The sequence below is a fragment of the Sorex fumeus genome, unplaced genomic scaffold, assembly GCF_029834395.1.
Source record: "Sorex fumeus unplaced genomic scaffold, SorFum_2.1 ptg000024l, whole genome shotgun sequence".
Classification (NCBI taxonomy): Eukaryota; Metazoa; Chordata; class Mammalia; order Eulipotyphla; family Soricidae; genus Sorex; species Sorex fumeus.
This window is the reverse complement of record NW_026606081.1, coordinates 18,605,566-18,627,724: the sequence shown is the minus strand read 5'-3', so window position 1 is coordinate 18,627,724 and position 22,159 is coordinate 18,605,566. Positions and strand designations below refer to the sequence as shown.

The window sequence follows — 22,159 nt, the reverse complement described above, 5'->3', positions numbered from 1 at the left end:
ACAGACCCTTAAAAAAAAAAGCTTCTAGAAGCAATAAACCAATACAGCAAAGTGGCTGGATACAAAGTTAATACATAAATATTGGTTGTGTTCTTATATACAGAGAATGAATCAGAGGAGAAAACAATCAAGGAGTCATCCCATTTAAAATGGTATCCAAAAATATCAAATATCTGAGAATCAGCTTACCCAAAGACATGGGAGATCTATACCATGATAACTTTAAATCACTTAAGAGGTGAAACAACTTAGGAAATGGGTAAATATCCCATTTGCATGGATTGGAAGAATATTATTAAAATGCCTAAGCTCGTATATAGATTCATGCAATTTTCAGACAACATTCGTCCAGGATCTAAAAAAGTCAATGAAAACATTTGTATGGAATCAGTAAAGACAATGAATTACTAAATCCATACTGAAAAACAAGAAATTGGGAGGTATTTCTTTACCTAAGTTGGAAATGTATTGTAAAGCTGTTGTGATCAATACTGCGTGGCATAGGAATAGATAGAGCCTCTGATCAATGCGTGAGAATTGAATACCCTATAACAAAATCCCCTGTGTATATATGGGCAGTTAATTTTCAACAAGGATGCTGAGAGCATGATATGGAGTAAAGATAACCTCTTCAACAAATGGTGCTGGGAAAACTGGATAACTGTGTTTAAGAAATTAAAGCTGGATCCATATCTTATACCTCATACAAAAGTCAATTCAAAGTGGATCAAAAGCTTGAGATACAACCAGAAACGGTAAAGTACATTGAGGAAAATATTGGCAGAATACTTCAAGATTTGGACCTCAAGAGTGTCTTCAATGATCTGATACTACTGGCAAAGGCAACACAATAAAAAATAAATGAACGGAACTACATAAAATTAAAGAGCTTCTGATGGCAAAAGAAACACAGGTTAAAAAACTAAAAGACAGCCGAGTAGAGAAAATATTTGCATTCAACACATCAGATAAAGGTTTGATATCCAGGATATATAAAATACAGAGATCAACAAAAAAATTCAAAAACTATATCAAAAAATTGGGAGAGGAAATGAATAGACATTTCTCAAAGGAAGACAAGCTGAAAAAAATGCTCCGCATCACTTAACACAGAGAAATCCAAATCAAGATAACAATGAGATACCATCTCACACCAGTGAGAATGGCATATATCAAAAATATTAGGTATCTTAAACTAGGAAGCTTCTGCACCTCAAAAGAAACAGTGACCAAAATACAAAGACAGTCTACAGAATGGGAAAGGATATTCGCTGAATACACATCCGACAAGGGGTTGATATCAAGGATATATAAAGTACTGGTTGAACTACACAAGAAGAAAACATCCAACCCCATCAAAAAATGGGATGATGAAATGAACAGAAACTTTCTCAAAGAAGAAATCCGAATGGCAAAAAAGCACATGAGAAAATACTCTACATCATTAATCATCAGGGAGATGCAGATCAAAACAACAATGAGATATTTCACACCACAGAGACTGGCCCACATCCAAAAGAACAAAAGCAACCGGTGTTGGCGTGGATGTGGCCAGAAAGGGACCCTCCGCTGCTGGTGGGAATGCTGACTGGTTCAGTCCTTTTGGAAAACAGTATGGACGATTCTCAAAAAATTAGAAATTGAGCTCTCATTTGACCCAGCAATACCACTCCTGGGAATATATCCCAGAGAGGTAACAATGTATAGTCGAAGTGATATCTGCACTTGTTTGTTCATTGCAGCACTGTTTACAATAGCTAGAAAAAAAACCTGATTGCCCTATAACAGATGACTGGTTAAAGAAACTTTGGTACATCTACACAATGGAGTACTATGTAGCTGTTAGAAAGGATGAAGTCATGAAATTTACATATAAGTGCTACTACATGGAAAGTATCATGCTAAGTGAAATGAGTCAGAAAGAGAGATTGTAGAAAGATTGTATTAATCTGGGGAACATAAAGTAACAAAATAGGAGACTAATACCCAAGAATAGCCATAAATACCAGGAGGTTTACTCCATGGCTTGGAGGCCAGCCACACACTCTAGGGGTAAAGGCAGCTCAGATAGAGAAGGGAGCACCAAATAAAGGGTATTGGGAAGATCCGTCCAGGATGGGAGATGCATGCTGAAAGTAGACAAGAGACCAAACATGATTGCCAATCAATTCCTCTTTTGTAAACCACAGCACCCAAAATGAGAGAGAGAACAAAAGGGAGTGCCCTGACACAGAGGCAGGGTGGGGTGGGGGGATGAGGGGGTGGGAAGGATACTGGGATTAGTGGTGATGGAGAATGGGCACTGGTGGAGGGATGGGTACAAGATCATTGTATAACTGAAACCCAAGCACAAAAATTTGTAAGTCTACAACTGTACCTCATGGTGTTTCACTAATATATATATATATATATATATGTATATATGGAATGATCTGTGTTGGCAGGGATGTAGTGAAAAAGGAAGTCTCATCCAGTGCTGGTGGACATGTTATCTGCTACAGCCCGCGGAAAACACTATGAAGAGTTCTCAGTAAACTTAGAATTGAACTGTCATACAACCCAGCAACTCCACTTTGGGACATCTACCCCCAGGACATAAAAACACTCTCTGAAAAGGACATATGTACACCAATATTCATTGCCACACTCCGTACAATAGCTAAGATACGGAATCAACCTTAGGTGTCCAGTGACAGACAAATGGATTATGGATGAATGGACAATGGAATACTATGACAAATGCCAATGGAATACAACAGATGACAGTGAGATACAATGGAATGGACAACGGAGTACTATAACAGATGACAGGGATAGGACAATGGAATATTATGATGCAGGTGTAAGGAACAATGAAATCATGCAATTTGCTAAAACCTGGTTGGAACTGGAAGATACAATGTTGAGTGAAGTAAGTCAGAAGGAAAAAAAAATAGATGATCTCTCTTATCTGTGGTCTACAGAATACTGAATGAGGAAATGTACTGCGGTAAAGGGGGATGCTTAGATCTCCCTTGACCCCGGTGTTTAGAGAGAAGGACAGAAGAAAAAAGAAATCAAGGGGGAAAGAAGAGAACTGGAAATAATGGGTGAACAGGCATCAGGACTTATTCTGGTGATATGGGTGGGTAGTATAGCCCTATATCCAAAACACAAACTCAACAACATTGAGAACATGAGACCTAAGCTGCAACCACTGAAACTAATGTGCCTGTAAAGGTGACAGGTGGGATAGGGTGGGGGTTGAGGTCGAGAGGGCATATGGGAACACTGGGGGAGGAAAGTTGAACTGGTGGTGGGACTGGTGTGGAAATATTCTATGCCTAAAACTTAACTATCAATAACTTTGGAAATCAGAGTTCTTTAATAAACAATAAAATCTCACCACTAGTGACCATTAGTATTATAAGTAAAGTAAGTAAGTAAAGGCCCTCCCGTTGATCATCGATTTGCTCGAGCGGGCCCAGTAACGTCTCCATTGGAGACTTTGTTGTTACTATGTTTGGCATATCGAATACGTCACGGGGAGCTTGCCAGGCTCTGCTGTGCGGGCGAGATACTCTCGGTAGCTTGCCGGGCTCTCCGAGAGGGGCAGAGGAATCGAACTCGGGTCGGCCATGTTGGCTGCGTGCAAAGCAAACGCCCTACCGCTGTGCTATCGCTCCAGCCCCATAAAGCACAGAATCTCAGTATAGATAGATAGATAGATAGATAGATAGATAGACAGACCCTTGTGTGAGCGATCTGCACGCAGAGTGAGGACACAGAGGTGCAGACCGTCTGCTCTAATCCCCCCAGTCTACTGTGCACCTGGCAGTGGCATGGAGGTGGTTGGTCTCCGTTTCTCAACTGTCAAGTGCACCATGGAAAAGTCCTTTCCTCCCCCCTGCGTTTCCCCCCTTCCCGTGTGGCATGCTGTTCTGTGTGGCTCCCAATTTCAATTATTCTCTTCACAGATTTTATGAAGCGTGATTGTGACTGGCTTGCCTTAACACTAGCAATTCTTTGCACTTTGAAACAGTGCAAGGAGAAAATTATAAAACAGACTCTTTATAAGAATTTCCCTCAAATTTACTAACTTGTGTATGATCTCATAATCAATGTCAATGAGAGTATTTCCAGAAACTAGAAAAGAGATAATACATGCAAATTCATTTTGAAGTAGGGAAGCAATTTGGAACCTTTTATTCCTCACTCCCCTTTCCTCAGTTCCACCTCAGCAGTGAATCAACACAGCTATTAACCATCTACAGCCTTTAACAGTGAGCTAATACTGGGGGGCGGGGGGAGGGCAGAAAAGTGGAAAAGACAGTGTCTGTCCTCAAGAAGCACGTTTACCTTGGGAAAACAAGTTGCAAAGTCTCTGTGACTGGATATCCTGCTGAGAAGGGCTTCAGTCAGAGGCCAGCTCAGAGGGGTCACATTTGCTCCAACACTGCGTCCCTGGGGACTGTTCTTTGAGAACTGTCTTTAGATACTGCCGTGTATCTTTTCCCTTTCTTTAGTGGTGTGCCTTTCTCTCTGGGGGATGTGTTTTGTAAGAACCCCCTACCAAGATACACTTGTTTTCATCTTCTATCTTGAGGTGGCTGATCACAGTTACACCTGTCTTACTTACATTGATTCGGCAGGAAGACAGCAAACCCAGAACCCACACTGTCCTCCCATTGTTCATCGATTTGCTCGAGCAGGCACCAGTAACGTCTCCATTGTGAGACATGTTGTTACTGTGTCTGGCATATCGAATACACCACAGAGACCTTGCCAGGCTCTGCCGTGCCGGTGAGATACTCTCAGTAGCTTGCCAGGCTCTCCGAGAGGGATGAAGGAATCGAACCCTGGTTGGCAAGGCAAATGCTTTACTCACTGTGCTATCACCTCAGTTCACATACAACTCCTTTAATTCTTGTTTGTCTGTTCGTTTTGATTTTGGTGATGCTCAGGGCTTACTCTGGCTCTGCACTCAGGAATCACTCCTGGCCATGCTCAGGGGACCATCTCAGGCCCCAGGGATTGGACCTGGGTCGATCCCATGCACGGCAAATGCCCTACCGGTTGTGCTATTGCTCCAGCCCCCAAACTCCATTAGTTCTGAAAATGAAATGAAGTGAATACATCAGGCATAATTATCTTACTTCTAAGGACACTGTTGGTTCTCTATTCTAGAACCAGTAGTAGATACTTACTTCATATCAGACTTCGTAGGAGCCCGCTACGCTTAGGCCTCAGCACTGTGAGCAGGCAAACACTTATGCATTGTTTGTTAATGGAGGATGAACAGAAGTCGGCACAAGTCCTGAGAGTCCTTTGTTAGTTCCCCATCCTGAAACTCTGTCATTCTACAGAGAACCCTTCCTCGGGTCCCTCTAGTCAGAGTGAGCCTTTTCGCCCCCTCCATCATCTTACCTTTGTTGCCACTGAAAAGCTGCACACAAATCAGGAGGTCTTACTCCAAATAACAAAGATGCCCGCATCAGGTGACAGGAGAAATAAACCAGAGTCCCTCTGGGCAGTGAGACATTACTCAGCAGAAGTAAGAAATAGGAGGGGGAAAAAAACAAAGCTCAAAAAGAAGGGAGCCATGAGCTACGGAAAGACATGAGGACTCTTAGAGGCAAGCGGCTGGGACGGAGGGGTTTGCCCACTCAGTTCTCTCGCCACCTCTGACTGACTTAGGTCCTCGTACCTTTAGTGTACAGTCTCTCCCTGTTTGCATTCTGGGGTGTCACCCTGGTGATGTGGTACCACGCAGGGGAGGCATTGACATGACTCTGTGCCTTCCCTCGGTTGGGATCAAAGCATTTTTCACCCAGACTGGTTGGAGGTGACTAGGGAGAAAATGTGTGGGCACCCGCGGGGTTCTCCTCTCCCTTCGCATCCACTCTCTGTCTTCTCTGTCCAGCTCTTTGTCCCTTGACACCTATCTGAGCTCCTGTTAAAGAGCCCTCTGCATCAGGCTTCTCCTGTGTTCTGGAAAAAACACGGGAGCGGGCCCAAAACAAGAGGCTATTCGCCCCCTGGGTCCCTCCCTGAGAGCCATGGGCTGGCTCCACAGCCAGTGCTGAGACTCTCCCTCCCTTTCCCCGTAACACAGGGGAGCAGCTCCGCTATTACTTCAGTCACAGTTCATCTGGAAACACTCAGAGTTCTGTGAATCGCCCCTTTTCTGTTTATTTCCTTCCCAACGTGAATGCACCGCATGCTTCTGGAAAAGACCAATTCCAGTGTTCGCCGCAAACTTAGTGTTAAACAGTTTCTGTGCCAAGAGTCAGGAGGGATTCTGTAGGCATGAAGACATAGCAAAGGGGCGGCGGCACTATAAAAATAGGAAATTTCAGGGTCCCTGCTTTCCTGACTCTGTTTTCTAGTGATGTCAATGTCCTTTGTAGTTGGGGGTTCCTTTCCCCTCGCTCCAATTCTTAAAGTCCTTCCCGGATCACACACTAAAGCCAAAATGAAGCTTCCTCTGAGAAAGGAGAGAGTAATTTCATCTTTAATGCACAGAACCAAATAGAATTCAGAGGCACTTAGGCTCTGGTTGTCTGGTTTCAGGAAAACCTCATCACTGTTCCAGAACTCTCTGCTAATAAAAAGCACCATTAACAGGAAAGAACAATGTCCAGAAACCTTTAAAGCTGTTTCCTCTCCTCCCATCCCGGCAATGAATGTGGGTAAAGTTGTTTGGGTCTTTAGAAATTGAAATCATTGCCATTCACTCTGGTTTAAGGACCTGGTGTTTTAATGTGTGTGCGTGGGGGAGGGGGGAGGTATTTAGGAGAAATCTGAGAGGTTTCAAGAAAACTGCATTATTTTGCCAATGGAATTGGAACTATGTTGTAATTAAGCAGTTACAGTGACCTAAGGGCAACTTCTGCCCTCTGAAAGCCGCATCTGCCATGGGCCCATGTCCCGCAGTGAGTCTCAGTGGGAGCCACAGACCAGGAAATTGGTGGTTTGACAGTAAGTCGAAGAAATTGTTCCCAACTTCCCTCCACTTCAGTTTCTCCCTCGCCACTGAGAGAGATGCCCTGTCTGGGCTCACAAGGGGATCCCCCAAGCTGTTGCTTCTGGACCCCCTGGAAAAGTGGCCTTTTCTGCTCAGCTGGCAGCCACAACCATGGCCACACAGCCTCCTCTGAGAACCAGAGAACTGCTGGACACAATCAAGATGACTGAAACATCAGCGTGCACACACTTGGAAGGTGGTTCTACCTAGAATTCCCCTTTGGGGAAAGGATGAGCACTTAATTCTGTCTTCCAACATGGGAATGATTTTATTCACTAAGATTATTGGTGAATGACTCAGAGTCACAAACATGATGTTTGACATGCAGACATTTGCCTCCAACATTGTCCTAAATAGAAATGAACCTGGAGATCATGACTCTCTACAGCTGAGTGCACGCATGCCCAGGTGTTCATGTCAGCATCTGTGGGTGAGTGTGTGTGTGAACTGTGTGGGCATGTGTGTGCATACAAGTATTGCAGGGGTGAGTGCACGTGAAAATGCATGGAGTGTATGTGCATGTGAGCATGTGTGTGGATGTGTGTGCACGGGATCATGCGGAGGGGGTGCAAGCATGTGGGGTCTATGTGGGGTGGGGTGGGAGGCATCAGTCAAAATGCTTTTGTCAGGACCACACTTTGCATGCAGGATGCCTTTGGGTGAACATGACCCTGCCAGGGGCAGCAGGTAGGCAGGAGAGGGTTCTAACCTCAGCTCTCCAGCTCAAAGAAAGAGAACATGGACGAAGAGACAAGGATCAAATCTGCCCCCCCCCCCCCCCCACCGGGCTCTCATGCATCACAAGACAACAGGCATGTTTCGGCAAGCTTCCACCAAGTCAAAGTTACTCACCAAGTCTTGCTCCACTTTTTTCCAAACTGCAAAGTGTAGCGTGGGAAGGACAAAGGGCTGCATTAACATTCTTGCAGCAAATAACAGAGCAAGTAACAAAAGCCAACGGAAGAAAAAGGCCAAGTTTGGCAAACCTGACATTTGTGATGGTCACACTTTATAACTCCACCATTAAACAAAGTTTAAAATATATTGTTTTGCTCGCCTGTTGTTAACCTACCAATAATAGAAATGTACTAAACATTTTCCATTGCTTATGGTTTGCAGTTGGGTTTTCTACACAACAAATTAACTAACCCCTTGTGATGCTGCAAATAATTTACTTGAGCCTCTTAATCCTTTCCTCAATTTTCAAAAAAAAAGTGTTGGCATTTATTTTTCTTTTTTTTCTTTTTATCAATCAGCTCGCAAGGCAGAGCGACACAGCAATTCTTCATTACACTAATGGGGGAAAATTAACTTGACATCAGGCCTAATTGAGTAAAACCTCACTAATTCTTCTAAATAGGGATAAGTCCTGCTTGATTAGTGAAAGCGATTTAGTAGGGATCATGTTTAGATAAACACACTTTTAGAGCGTCCAGAACTCACGGCAAGCAGGGTAGGTAATGCAGAGGGCAGTCCTGGGTCAGGCCCATGCTGCACCTCAAGAACACGAAAACAAGCTGGGGTGTCTTTAGATCGCTGAAAGATTTAGATGAACTCTTACCTACAAATAGTTTTAGAAGTAAATTTGGGCCTGAGACGGAACACCCGAACTAAACATGTGCTTTGCCATGTGGACACCCAGATTCTAGCCCCTGGAGCGACCCCCAAGCACAGAACCGGGAGTAACCTCTGAGCATCACCAGGTGTGGCTCAAAAACAAACAGACAAAAATATTTAAAAAGAAAAACATTATGATGCTGCCAGTATCCTCTCTAGCCCGGCCTTTAAGCCAAATGTAGTAATAATTCACCAACTATGACACTGGCAGTCAAAATTAACAGTTTCACCATCCGGGCAACCCGGATATGAAAGGTGATGGGTGAGTTATTTCCCACTGGGCGGGCCCTGGAGGGTCTGACTGTAGGAACTTGACAGAGGGGCCTCACCGAGCCTCGGCTCACAGGGGTCTCACACCAGATTACTCTGCAGACTGGCACGCCTTCCTAGGGCCCCAGCCAGGAGCGGGTGCAGGAGCGTCTGGGTGTTGGGAAGGCAAACTACCTTTCCGTCCTCTGCAGATAAGCAGCCGCCACTGTGCGCAGCCAAGAACATTCCCTGTCGGCTTCCTCTTCCGGTCATTGTTGCTGGTGCCCCCAGGGCCAGAGCTAGCAGTGCCAAGAGACCACGAGGGGCTGAAGTAGACCCCGGGCTTGTGTGCCAGGCAGGCGCCAAGTCCACAGCCCCTTTTCTCATCTTTCTTTTCTCCTGCCATAAATACTCCGACTCTGTGCCTTGAAGCACAATTTCGGGTTTTTTTACCTGAATCTCTGTACCCCCAAAATGTCATTCTTTGATTCCAAACACACACGTTTTGCTCTGTCATCATTTTTTGATTTTTAGATGAACACGAGCTTCCCAGGAGCGGAGAGAGCAGTGACGAACTCTGATTCGACCCTGGCACAGGGTTAAGGTGCCTGCCTCACCCCTGACACTGCATGTTTCCCCCAAACACTTCCAGGAATGATCCCTGAGCACAAACAGGTATGGTCCAGGAACAAACCAGAAAAGTAGATACTGGGTCAGAGAGATATTTGCCTTGCCCGAGCTGACCCGTGCTCAAACCCTGGCACCCCCTATGGCCTCCTGAGCACCACCAGGAGTGACCCCTGAGCAACACCCCCAAGTGGAACCCCCAAACCAAAAGACAAACCAAAACAAAACAACAATTACTCTGGACAAAGGAATAGAAGTTGGGCCTAGTGCCTTGGGCTCCCTGGCAATGAGCTCAGTCCCCACGAGAGACAAGGAAGGGGTCAGAGACAGTTCTCCAGACTGGGGGAGACAAAACACTGTTTCCAGGACTTTGTCCAGTGGGTTTCCCGAGCACCTTCTGGCTTAAGCACTAGCCAGGACTGCAGGAGGCTCCCCAACAGCAAATGAGGGGGCTCTGGGTGCAGCGGGGAGAGGCCAACACTCCCCCATTGTGCCAGACAAGCTCGGGGATGGAAATGTGCCACCACCCCAGTGCCCCAACCCACGGCACCAGCGTGGGGCTCAGCCTCCTGTCTGCCCCATGTTTCTGCCCATCAAGGTGCTCTGCCATCGGGCACTTCCTGTGATTAGCTTATCTGCCTGTCAGGCTGGCCTGGGCAGCTGGGGCTGACTACTTCCTGTGTCAAAGGTCATGTCCCAGCAGGCTGAACGGATGGCGCTATGAGGGAGTCCCCATAGACATCATATCCTTCCTCACGCTGGGTGTGGATGGACTGAAGCAGTTGGTGGTATCTGCCTCTCGGGCCTGGTTTTACTTGGTGCATGAAGGAAGCACATACAGATGCCCGCATGTCCAGCGGCCCCAGTCCAGTCCAACCCCCATGAGGCCGCCTCTCTCTGAGCCTTGCACACTTCACACATCTCAACACCCATCTGAGCCCCTTGGACCCAGCGTGAATTGACCATCTACGCTAAACCCAGACTCTCGTCAGCTGCAGGGCTACGGCAGACCCCATTCCTCCGCGGACAGGGCAGACAGGCCCCTCACACGCACTGAGGAACAGTAACCCTGTGAACTACAGGGTGAACACGCACCTGCCAGGGGCAGCAGGCGTGCAGGAGAGGGTTCCCGAGACTCCCTCACACGCAGCTGACCCAGGTTTGACCCTGGCACCACAGGGCCCCCAAGCCCCGCTGGGAGTGAGCCCTGAGCAGGGTCAGGAGTGAGCCCTGAGCACAGAGCCAGGAGTGAGTGATCCCTGAGCACAGAGCCAGGAGTGAGTGAGCCCTGAGCACAGAGCCGGGAGTGAGCCCTGAGCACAGTCAGGAGTGAGCTCTGAGCACAGAGCCAGGAGTGAGTCCTCAGCACAGATCCAGGAGTGAGCCCTGAGCACAGAGACAGGAGTCAGCCCCGAGCACGGAGACAGGAGTGAGCCCTGAGCACAGAGCCAGGGGTGAGCCCTGAGCACAGAGCTGGGAGTGAGCCTGAGCACTGCTGGGTGCAGCCCCAAGCTCATAGTGTCAATAGGCTAGAGCAGCGCTGCCACGGCCAAGCCCCAAGGAACTTCATTCATCGCTCCCTGCTCCCAAACACCCTTCACCTCTTAAGCTTCCCGTGCTTTAGCTTCCCGGAAAAGGACAGACCTTTGCGGTTTATCACAGAAACTCCCAAGTCTGTGGGACCCTTGCAGAGCCCCCCAGGCCCCGAGGCCTACAGCTGGACCCCGCTGTTACGCCGGGAGAGAGCCAGGGCCACAGCTGCTGCCCTCGTTCTATACCCATCACCGGCTAAAGGTATGTTGAGCATAGAGCCAGTATGCTTTCTGTCCTGAGCAGGACAGAAAGAAGCTTGCCCTTACTATAAGGCCACATCATTTTGTGATGCATTTATACATGAGAGACCCAGAATCTTCTTTCCAGGAGGCCTTGCCGGGCCCATCTCTGCCGCCTGACACTGCAGGAGGCACGAGCTTGGAGCGCCCCCTAGTGGCCCCGCACAGCCTGCGCCCTGCCAACACCCGCACCCCGCTGAGAGGGCCCCAGGGTGACTGTGAATGAGCGTTGGGCCACTTCTTCAGTCAGACCTCCCTGCCCTGCCTTCCTGCCACCACATCAGCAGGCCGATGGCCTTCCTTCCCCCGCTGGGAGTGCCTGACTCTCTTGGCTCTGGAACCTTCACTGCGCTGGAGGCCACACTCGGGCTCAGACACTGACATGACACTGACTCAGACTCAGACACTGACATGAGCGTCATGTCTGTTTATCACAGTGTCCACCTGCTTCTTTAAAGTGGGGACACTCCAGGCCAGGGCGGGAGCCAGCACTCAGGGTCTCGCACCAACACCCCAGCAATAGAGCACTGCCAGGTGTAGGCCAGGTGGCATACGGCACCGCCTTCCTGCCCCTCGCCTTCCACATCCCGCCCGAACTCACCCAGTGTCCCGCCAGTGCCCCCTGTGCATTGCCTGGGAGGCCCAAAGAATAAAGATCATCCCTGAAAACTGACATTTATCCTCTAAATATATACATGTTAAGATTTCCTTACTAAAATCGCCACCCAAGGGGCTGGAGAGATAGCACAGCGAGTAGGGCGTTTGCCTTGCACACGGCCAACCCGGGTTCGATTCCCAGCATCCCACATGATCCCCTGAGCATCGACAGGAGTAATTCCCGAGTGATGAGCGAGGAGTAACCCCTGTGCATTGCCGGGTGTGACCCAAAAAGAAAAATAAATAAATAAATAAAATAAAATCCCCACCCTATCGCATGCCCGCCCCCAGAGCAATATGCAGAGCCCTGTGGCACTGCTTCTGAGCCGCTTTCCTCACTTAGGTCTGCAGCGTGAAAAGGGTCTGTGGCCACACTTGTCTGTGGCTCTTCCCGGCCACAAGGTGCCAGGAGCAGCCTCGCTGGGCATCAGGGCAGCTGGATCCCACCGGGGACCCCTCCTGGCTCACACCTTCCCTGGAACTCCCTCTCCTGAGGCCTAGCTTCACCGTCCGCCGCCCCAGGTCTGTGGCCTGTTCTCCAGCCTGGGGGCCAGAGGCCACTCGCTGTCCTCAGCCACACCTTAGAGAACTAAATGCTTCGTTGCCAAAGCGCAGGAAGGCGAATGAACCATCAGGAATTTCAGTCCATCACGTAAGGAAGTTTTGTCACTGGGACTCTCGGGCCTTCTCTGCACTAAATCACATCCTTAGGTGGTTATAAAAGTGTCTGCTTCCCCCTGGAAGACTGTTGGAAGGTTAATGAGGGGCTGCAGAGATGGCCCAAAGGGCTGGAACACAATGCTGGGTTTGACCCTATTTGATATCCGCTATCACAGGATCCCCCAAGGACCCTGGGCCTGACCCCCGAGCACTGTGCTAATTGTGAGCCCTGAGTATCGGCGGGTGTTGCTCAAACTCCAAACAAGCAAGTGAACAAAGAGTAGGGGGCTTCGTGCTGAGGTGCCCAAGCGGAGCACTTGCCTTGCACGCACGCGGTCCTCCTGGGTCGGTCCCCCGGCACTGCAGAAAGAAGAAAGAAAACAGAATGTCAGCAACATGCCCGGCTAGCCTTGGAGGCGCTTGGGCCACGGCGGGCCCCAAGCAGGGCACCGTGCAGCTCTGCATCTGCTTGGGCTGCCCTCAGCCTCTCCGAGCCATGCAAGGCACCTCGAGGCTTTCAGGAAGATCAAATGAGGGCATCCCCCTGATGGGTGGGTCACACCCAGCAATGCTTGGGGGTTACTCCTGGTTCTGCAATCAAGAATCACTCCTGGCGGTGCTCGGGGGACCATATGGGATGCCGGGGATCAAACCCGGGCTGGCGGTGTGCAAGGCAAACACCCTTCCCACTGTACTATCACTCCAGCCCTCTCCTCTGAAGTTCCAGGCCAAGTCCTTGAGCACTTAGTAAATGTTGGCAGTAATTATTACAAGAAGTGGTTGGTCTATTTGAACATTTCCACATTCTCTGCAAATCATTTATTAATTGTACGAAGTAATTCCCTCTCTTGGCTTTGTGGTAATAGAATTCCTCTTCAGACACACCTGAGGCATTCCTTAGTCAGGTGGGAAAAGCACTTACCACCTGTGGGCAGTCAGGCTGCTGCCAAGGTCACCTCTCCCGTCCCTGGGCCCATCTATTCCATAGCCTGGCTCCTTGCTTTCCACATCCTGAAACCTAAATAATCAAGCAACTGAGTGCCTCGAGCACTGCCTGGCCCGTGTTTATGCTCAGGAAACAGCGCCTCTTCACATGACGTGAAAGAAAACTGCCTAGTGAGCCTGAGTAGAAGAGCACTTGATATGTCTCTGCTTTCTTCTCACTCGGTGTCTTTGGAGGCATTCTTTGGTTTGTGATCATGAGAGAATCACAAAATTAGAGAAACACTCTTTGTTAAACTGCTCCTGCTTACTGTGTAAATCCAAGTGGCGGCCACCTTGTCAGCCAGTCTCAGCCCAGTGACTGCCGAGTCGGGTACCCTGAGTTTCTTGCTTCACTCACTAGTTCGAAGTAAATGTTCAAGAGGAAGTGGGCAAAGAACAGAGCCCGACATCCCTCTTGTCCCCGATAAACACACATCATACACATGTGTGTACACACATGTGCACATGTACACACGCGCAGCTCACAGCCTCCCCACAGACCTGGAGGGACACCACGCTGACACTGTCAAAGTGGATGTGTCCATTGGGCTCCGTGACGGCCGGATTGGCGTAGCACGTTGTCACCCCGTTTGGCTCTGTGACGGCTGGGTTGGCGTAGCACGTCGTCACCCCGTTGAGGGCAGGCAGGGCCTTAGCAGGTGGGGTTTTCTCTTGGGGTGCCCCGAAGTCCTCGTTTCCAAAGTGGGTGTGGTCGCTCTACATGGAAGCAAAGACAGGGTTCGCACCCCCCGGCCCTGCACCACGTCATCCCTGAACTGTGTGTTCATCCGCCAGCCTGTGGCTGTCCTTTCTTCCTTCTATAGATGGGGACAATGAACTAGGGGACAACACAGGTGCTGTTTGCCCTGGAGTTGGTGTGTCCAGATACTTGTCGCTAGGCACTCCATCTCTCTTCACAGTCAGCAATCTAGCAAGTGGACTCCACATAATCCAACAATAAGTTCCATCTTTTTTTTTAAGTGTTTACTTTCAAATTTTATTGGGTATCACAAAGAAGAGGAAAATGACATGAAGGAACAAACTGGTAAGAAGCAGGTGAGCATCTGATTTTATTTTAATAATGGTGTGCTTGTGTTTACTATATATGCACAAAATATAAGTAAGACTTTAAGCTGGTAAGTTCACAGGCATCATTTAGGTAAGGCTAGCATAGATCACCTACCTTAGTAAGAGAACTGCATCACTTACAAGTTATAGTAAAGAAATAGTGGTATGTTAAGTTCCGTGTCGTTAAGGGAAAAATACCCAATTCTTTCAATAAAGCCCACTTACTTGGCCATATGTCTTCAATAACATCTTCAGAACTCTTTCAAAGAAGAAAAGGATGTAAAATCCCCCAAACACAGCAACTGCCTTCTCAATGTAGTTGTCAATTTTGGGATTGAAGCCAAAGGCCTGAGGGAGGAGAAAAGGCAAGAGTGATAAGGCCACATGGTTTATCTTGATTTCTAGAAAGTCACATAAAAATTTCCCAGTATGCCATTTTCACCAAGGTTCGAAGTTCATCTTCACGATCACGACGACCATCCTCTTATTCGTTGATTGCCTCGAGCAGGCCCCAATAACGTCTCCTTCATCCTAGCCCTGAGATTTTTAAAAAGGTGCCATATTCAAGGCTCTTTCGGAGTTAGGAGAATGAGACCCTTCATTGTTACTGGTATTTGGCATATTGGGTACGCCACGGGGAGTTTGCCAGACTCTGCCGTGAGTTCATCTTCATTTCCAGGCAATAGTGGGGTTTCACCTGCTGACATCATAACACACAAACACTGAAACGTGGGCCACCAAACTGCCAACAGTGCCAGAGCAGATCTCACCCCCAAGAAAGTTCCAGGGAGCGGCCCGAGTGTCCAGGTCTCGCGGCCCTGACTGGGTAGCAGGGGTGCCCGGGAGTAAGAGAGTCTGGTGCGGACACAGGCGGGAGAGAACATTAGCCCTAGGCAACACAGAAAACTAAGACAGTGCTTATCCACTTTCTCTAAGATAACACTGGCCCAAACACACACTCCTGTGCTGGCGAGGCCAAGAGGGAAGGTCTCTGGGTGCTGGTGACGCTACTGGACGGACAGGCTGCCAACAAGTCGTCAGAAGACCAGCCAATCTCAGTCTGGGCCCAGGGCTGAAAGAAAGATGATGCCCTCAGCCTCACTCCCACACGGGCAGTGGTGGACGCAAAGCCCCCGCCAGTGAAAGGGCCTCGGCAGCCAGGAGCTCTGCGCCACGCAGATGGCAAACAAGCCAGATGAGATGGGACCGGGGTCTGGGAAAGGCAGACCAGGGGTCAGACCCCCCACACCCCTATGCAGAACTCAGCACTACCGTGTCCAGCCACCCAGAGCAAGCAGGACATACATCACGGTTTCATGGGTCAGGTACCGAGGTCGTGGGGTGCCAGCAAACGGGACAGAATTCCAAACGAAGGAAGTTGGGGTACTAGAGTATTATTATAAAGATCCGTTTAGCACAACTGCAATCACGATCTTAATCCCATGGATTGCAACAGACTTCTCCTCTATAACCCTATAATTGAGCGTGTGAAGGACAAACTCTCCTGCACGCCTTCTTGAGTAATAATGATGGTGGTGGTGAGTTCAGGGCACCATCAAAGCCCCTCCGAGGGGGACAGCTGTGGGATTAAATCACGTCCCTTTAATCTAGACTCATGGGGGAGGTCCTGAGGCAGGATCCCTCCCGGAGGAGCATGACTGTCCCCTGCCCGCCACTGGGCAGTCCATCTGCTCGCTCCTCCTCCCTCCACATGGGATGCAACACGGAAGCGCCCTGTGCGGGGGGTGGGGCCACGTTTATTCCAGTGGGGAGAAACAAGCTGCCATGGCTTTGTTAGAGCCTCAACCAATCTTTTTTTTTTTTTAAATCTCGGCAAATCTGACATCAAATGTACCTTGCAAAAACAGAAGAAATCAAGCGTGTGCAGAAAGGGAACCTGCCGAGTGCAAGAATAAAGTGCCCAGGTCCTGGTGTCCCAGCCCTGCCCCAGCACACCCGGGTGACCTGGCCGGCCTCCAGCTACACTGTCGTCATCTTCAGCATCTTCAGCACCTCGCCAGCACCCCAACAGTCCCGCAGCCTTCTCGGCGCAGTCTGCCAGCATGGAGCCCCAGGGGCTGCACACAGAAGGCAGAAGGCCGGCTCCAGCAAACACCAACACATAATGCCACCACGAGCCTTACCTCAGGGATGAGCTGGAAAATCGCATTGGAAAACAGCGTGCCGATCGCCAGCCCCACAAAGTAGGTCAAAATCTTGGGGAAGTAAGATTTCTTGATCAGCGGAGTCAAAATCAGCCCAAGGAGAGATGCCAGGTTGATGACTGTGACTGCCAGGAAGCCATAGCCCCAGACTGTGGGTCAGGAAAGAGTGGAAGTCAGTGAGGCGCTGGGCGGGGGAGGCAGGATCCGTGGAGCTGGAGACCAATTTCTTCTCCAAAGGCTTGAAACCAATCTTGGGAAATGGGGGCTTCTCAAGGAAAGCGAACACTGTGCGAAGAGGGCCTGAGAGTGAAGCTGCCCACGCCGGGGAAGGGGCCTCAGGGCTGGCGGACTGGGCTCGGGAACTGAGCCGGGACTCAGAGGCTGGGGTGGGCGGCCTCCAGGTGACTCAGCCCTAATCTCTGGAGCACAGGCACCACTAGGGAGGTACACGCCAGCCTCCTCCCCCTCAGGGGCCTCCTGGGAGCTGGATCCAACTCTGGAGGGACCACCATGCACTGCCTGCCCCACTCTGCGTCAGGGAGCCTGGGGACAGCGTGGGGTGGTCCCTGGGCCTGGTACCAACGATATCACCTTAGAATGAGATGGACGCAGTAGCCACCCCCTCCAGCTTGGCCAGGAATGGCCTTCACTTGCCCTGGTGTCTGGAGGGAGTCAGGAGGTGCTGGGTGAGCACAGGGCAGGGCCGGGCCCTGGTACTGGCAGGAGACACAGAGGCAAATGGTGGGTTGGGCCACCAGGCCTCACACAGGACTCAGGGACACAAGACCTGCCTCTCCCCCATGCCACGACCCATGCAATGTCTCTGCTCCTACGGGCATCCATGGGCCTGAGCTGCACCCACTGTCCACAGCCAAGTACAAGCCTGGTCGGTCAGTGCTGCAGGCAGAGTGGCCACGAGGACACAGAGGGTTCAGAGGAAGCGCAGATAGGCACGCACACACCCCTGTGCGAGAGCTGCCCAGGGCGTGTGTGTGTACACATGGTCTCGGGTGAGTGCTCATGCATATGGACGCATCCTGGATACTGTGAGAGCTTGTGGGTGTGTGTGAATGCGTGCGCAAACACATGTGCCCAGTGTTCAACAAGCTCTCTCCCCCGGGGACTGTGACCAGCACCTCCAGAGTTCCTGATGGCACCTTAGCACTCACTCTGCTGTCTCCTCCCCTCACACTTACCCTAGGGTCAAAGTCCTCTGCCTGTCTGTCCTGCATAGCCCCTAGCCCCCCACCCCCAACACAGTACATGTTGAAACGGTAAAAAGGGATGGGCGTGTTTTGAGTAGCAAGTGGAGGCAAAGGTGCACCCCAACCTCAAACTCCTCATCCCAGGGGTCTGTGATGCCTGTGTCAGCGTGGAGGCAAAGGTGCACACCCACCTCAGACGCCTCACCCCCAGGCTCTGCCCTGTATCTGTGCTCCTGGAGCCATAAAAAGCAAGCACTGGGGCCAATCTCCACACTCAGAGGTGACCCACTTGTTGCATCATTAGGAATTTATCCAGGAAGAAGTCCACGCATTGGAGAATCAACACGCCAGCATTTCTGGGCGTCTCTGCCTCTACACAGATGCCCTGTCCGGCCTACTCTTTAGAGACGGCCTTTCTCTCTGCTCCCTCGGGGACCCCAGGAGGTTTCCAAATGTCTCCTGGGAGCACCAGGAACCCTTGCTGGCCTCACCCAGTGCCTGTTATGTGTTGAGAATTCAAGAACACCAACTTCTTTAACTCATTTGGTCTTATTTCACTGCACGCTCCCAAGAATGAAAATGGAGACCCTGGGACATGTCAAGTCACCTGCAGGGCTGCGTACTACCATTAATAAGCAGATGGCAGTCCGTGGGCCCCTGTGGCTCTCCCATGCGAGAGAACAGGTGGGAAGTACAGCCCTCCTTTGTGGCTCGCCCTGGTCACTGTCCGGGCTGTCCATCCTGAGAGGTCACGTCGGGAACTCTCTCATGCCTCGCTGTTGCCAGAACCCAAAGGCATCTTGTGACCTCGTCACAATCACTAAGACAGCCTGGCCCTCCTGGGGAGCTCAGGAGAACCTGCGCTTAGGTGGCCATCTCTGAGTGGGAAACACGATCGGTGATGTCTCAGGAAATGCGGACTCTGCCAAGACTGCTTTGTTGGTTGGTCAGTTTTGGTCTCAGGCCACATGCAATGGGGGTTCGTCACAGTGTGGGCAGGAACCTGGGTCTCGGGACCAAGCGCCCACCCCACTCTGAGCATCTCCGCACCCCTAAAGGAGATGGCTCTTTGGCTCTCTGCAACCCCAGCATGACTGTGGTCTCAGGGACTCCTCCGACAGCTTTGAGTGTGGTTTTCCCCTCGCCTGAGTGAGGCAGTTAGGTCGAGGTCCGGAGCACTTCGTTCAGGAACACAGTGGGGCTGTGGGCATGGCCTGCAAGGTGCGACATAGGCCTTGTGCTTTGAGACCCTGGGTAAGTTCCAGCGCACACAAGGTCTCAATAACAAATTACTTCCCTGAGGAAAGAGAAGGCATCTGGGGAGAAGGCCGGGGGGGCCCTGCAGCAAGGAAGTGCATGGGGACTGTCCTGGGGAGTGGCAGTGGCACCCATCGCTGCAGAGACAGATGTCCTGCCCGTCACTCCCCTATCCCCATCTGTGGTCATTGCCCCGAGTGACAGGGAGACCAGGACCGTGTCAGCAGTGGCACTCCTGACACCTGCATCGATGGCCCGGCTCTCTGTCTTCTGGCCGCACAAGCTAAGTCAGCATCAGACTCGACCTCGACGGACACTGTGCGTCTGTAGCCAGTGCAGCCTGCTCAGGGCCTCAGGGCTCGTGGCCACCATCCTGCCCACTGCAGGTCGAACACTCATCCCAGCTGCATAGAGGGGACAGGCGAACATCCCGCCAGGCCTCCTTCCTCAGTGATGAGAAGGCGCTTCCCCTGTGAGCGGGTGCACTCAGTCGCCTACCCAAAGAGCTTCATCTGCCCGTGTGCAAACTGGACCTTCACTGCCCAAAACAGCTCCTGGCACGCTGCACCAGAACCAGTTATTGGATGGAGACACCAAAAAATCCCTCATGGTGAAAATGCCCTAGCGGCCAAACTATCAGCCTCTGGATGTCAAGCAGAGGCCAACTCCTGCCCACCACCCACACCACTGCTGCCTTGTCAATAAGCTTGGCAACTCTGTCACATGCGTGTCTGCACCGTGAACTAGCCAGGGCCTCAGACACTCTCCATTCACCGCTACTTTGAACCTGAGAAATGCAACCCAGGTGAACACGGGCGGACAGATCTGGGTTCATGACACATTTACATTTGAACTATGACTGTCACGTGTTCAGACACCTTTAACCATCGGCAACTTCTGGTCCCCTACACTCAGTTTGTGTTCGGTGTAAGGAGCCAGGAGCTATATGATGAGCAGAAACTTCAGCTCCTCTTCAGTAAAATTTAAATTTAAAATTTAAATTTAAAATTTATCCCTGTAAAGTACAGTATCTATGACTGTACATCACAGGAAGCTGATTTTGCTGGCACTTTCTTTCACATATGAAGATTAAAAAGCAGTCATAACAGTCTCTGAAACTATATTCCCGAAATATATAGTCTCATAACCCAATATTACTATAATTTTTAAAAATTAAAAGATATAAACTAGAAGAACTACCAGATAAACAAGCTGTTAAGTAATATGATAAGCATTAGATAACTGATTGATTCTGAGCCAAATAATGTATGATCTACAGCCAGTAAAGCTAATATGGCGTAAGGTCAAGACTCAGCTTTGGGGCTGGAGTAATAGCACAGCAGGTAGGGCGTTTGCCTTGCACAAAGCCAACCCAGGTTCGATTCCCAGCATCCCATATGGTCCCCTGAGCACCGCCAGGAGTAACTCCTGAGTGCAGAGCCAGGAGGAATCCCTGTACATCGCCAGGTGTGACCCAAAAAGAAAAAAAAAAAGACAGCCTTATCCACATACTTCTGAGGGAGCTGATGAAGGTCCAGCGGGTCCGATGATATTTACTCTAAGTATATCTGGCGTAGAACTCTGCCACCGAAGGCTTCTCGCAGATGAGTCCAGGGAGAAGCTGGCTGACAGCATTTCCCCCCTTCTGCGGGCAGGCAAGGCTCCCACGTACCTTCTGAGATGCTGGGCTTGGAGCCGAGTGTGGGCCGGGCATCGCAGGGGTGGAAGCTGAGCTGCTGGAGGATGGCGGGACAGACCACGGGGAAGTCAGAGCTACTCAGCAGGCTCGTGTTTGAGAAGCCATGGAGGGAGAAGATCTCCTCGGCGGACAGGCACTGGGACGGGAGGCAAGCAAGAGCAGATGTGTCGATTGGCAAGGGCGGGAAGAGACAGATGCATCATCTCCCGCCCAGCACCCCAGCCCACCAAACAGCCCACAGGCCCCTTACACCCTGCGTCGGGCTGCAGGCGAGCGCGTTTGTCCACACAGACGTCACCAAAAGTCTATCTGGCACCTCGGGAGAGGAAGAACTGGTCTGGGGCTTCCAAGAACTTGAAAAATATTGAAGGTGGATCCAAGGCATTCAAACACAGGCTCCCTGATGGCTCTGTGGCCTTCGTCCTCCCCCTCTCTTTCCAGGTTGAATGGACACATTTTGTGGGGGCCGTGTGACTGGATCTCTATAACCCTGGTTGCAGATAAACACCCGATGCTCTTAACTGATTCCATGGGTTAAGAGGCATTCTCCTGGACAACAGTAATATGCTAATGTATTAAAAGTAGCTTACAAACACGCCTTTAGCACAGGGCTGGAGAGGCAGCCTCGCCGCGCGCAGGTGGGTGTTTAGCAAAACTGCTCTTTGCTGAAATGCATGTGATCCTCAATGAAGGTGGGACGCTTTCCTGTGTTATATAAAGTTTTGAAAGTAGCTCTGGGCTGTTTAGAAATTCATTCATCTTTTAAATAGGAGCAGAATCTGTATTAGAAACTGAAATAATGTTTCAAAGGCATTTGATTTTAGGGTATATCTTAATTAGAAACTGTTGTCCACCTACGTGTTTATCAAGAATGTGGAAGAAGCGAAATGTGCTCCAGTCACCCACAAATGTGAGAATGATGCGGTGAGCACACGCCTGCACTCGGACTCATATTTCTTCTCATCGTCCCTTTCTTCCAGGGACCACACCCATCAGCGCGAGGGGAGGGAACAGGGCTTCTCCCGCAGGTGCTTGGGGGCCACCGGGTTGCAGCAGATGGTACTGGGGACAGAGCTGGGGCTTTGCACGAGCCATACCCACAAAATTACGTGGTTTGTTGGGAAACGAATGTT

General features: G+C 50.2%; 1 protein-coding gene across 1 annotated transcript in view; it reads right to left on the bottom strand.

Moving 5' to 3' along the window:
* SLC39A8 (solute carrier family 39 member 8) overlaps positions 1-22,159 on the bottom strand; it is a 40,803-nt gene that overhangs the window by 5,559 nt on the left and 13,085 nt on the right. Inside the window, exons 2-6 of the mRNA XM_056114130.1 lie at positions 21,000-21,162; positions 16,845-17,014; positions 14,926-15,048; positions 14,134-14,349; positions 12,970-13,008 (exon numbers count right to left, since the gene is read on the bottom strand). Coding sequence (XP_055970105.1) covers positions 12,970-13,008; positions 14,134-14,349; positions 14,926-15,048; positions 16,845-17,014; positions 21,000-21,162 — 711 coding nt within the window. The remainder of the gene's footprint in view (positions 1-12,969; positions 13,009-14,133; positions 14,350-14,925; positions 15,049-16,844; positions 17,015-20,999; positions 21,163-22,159) is intronic.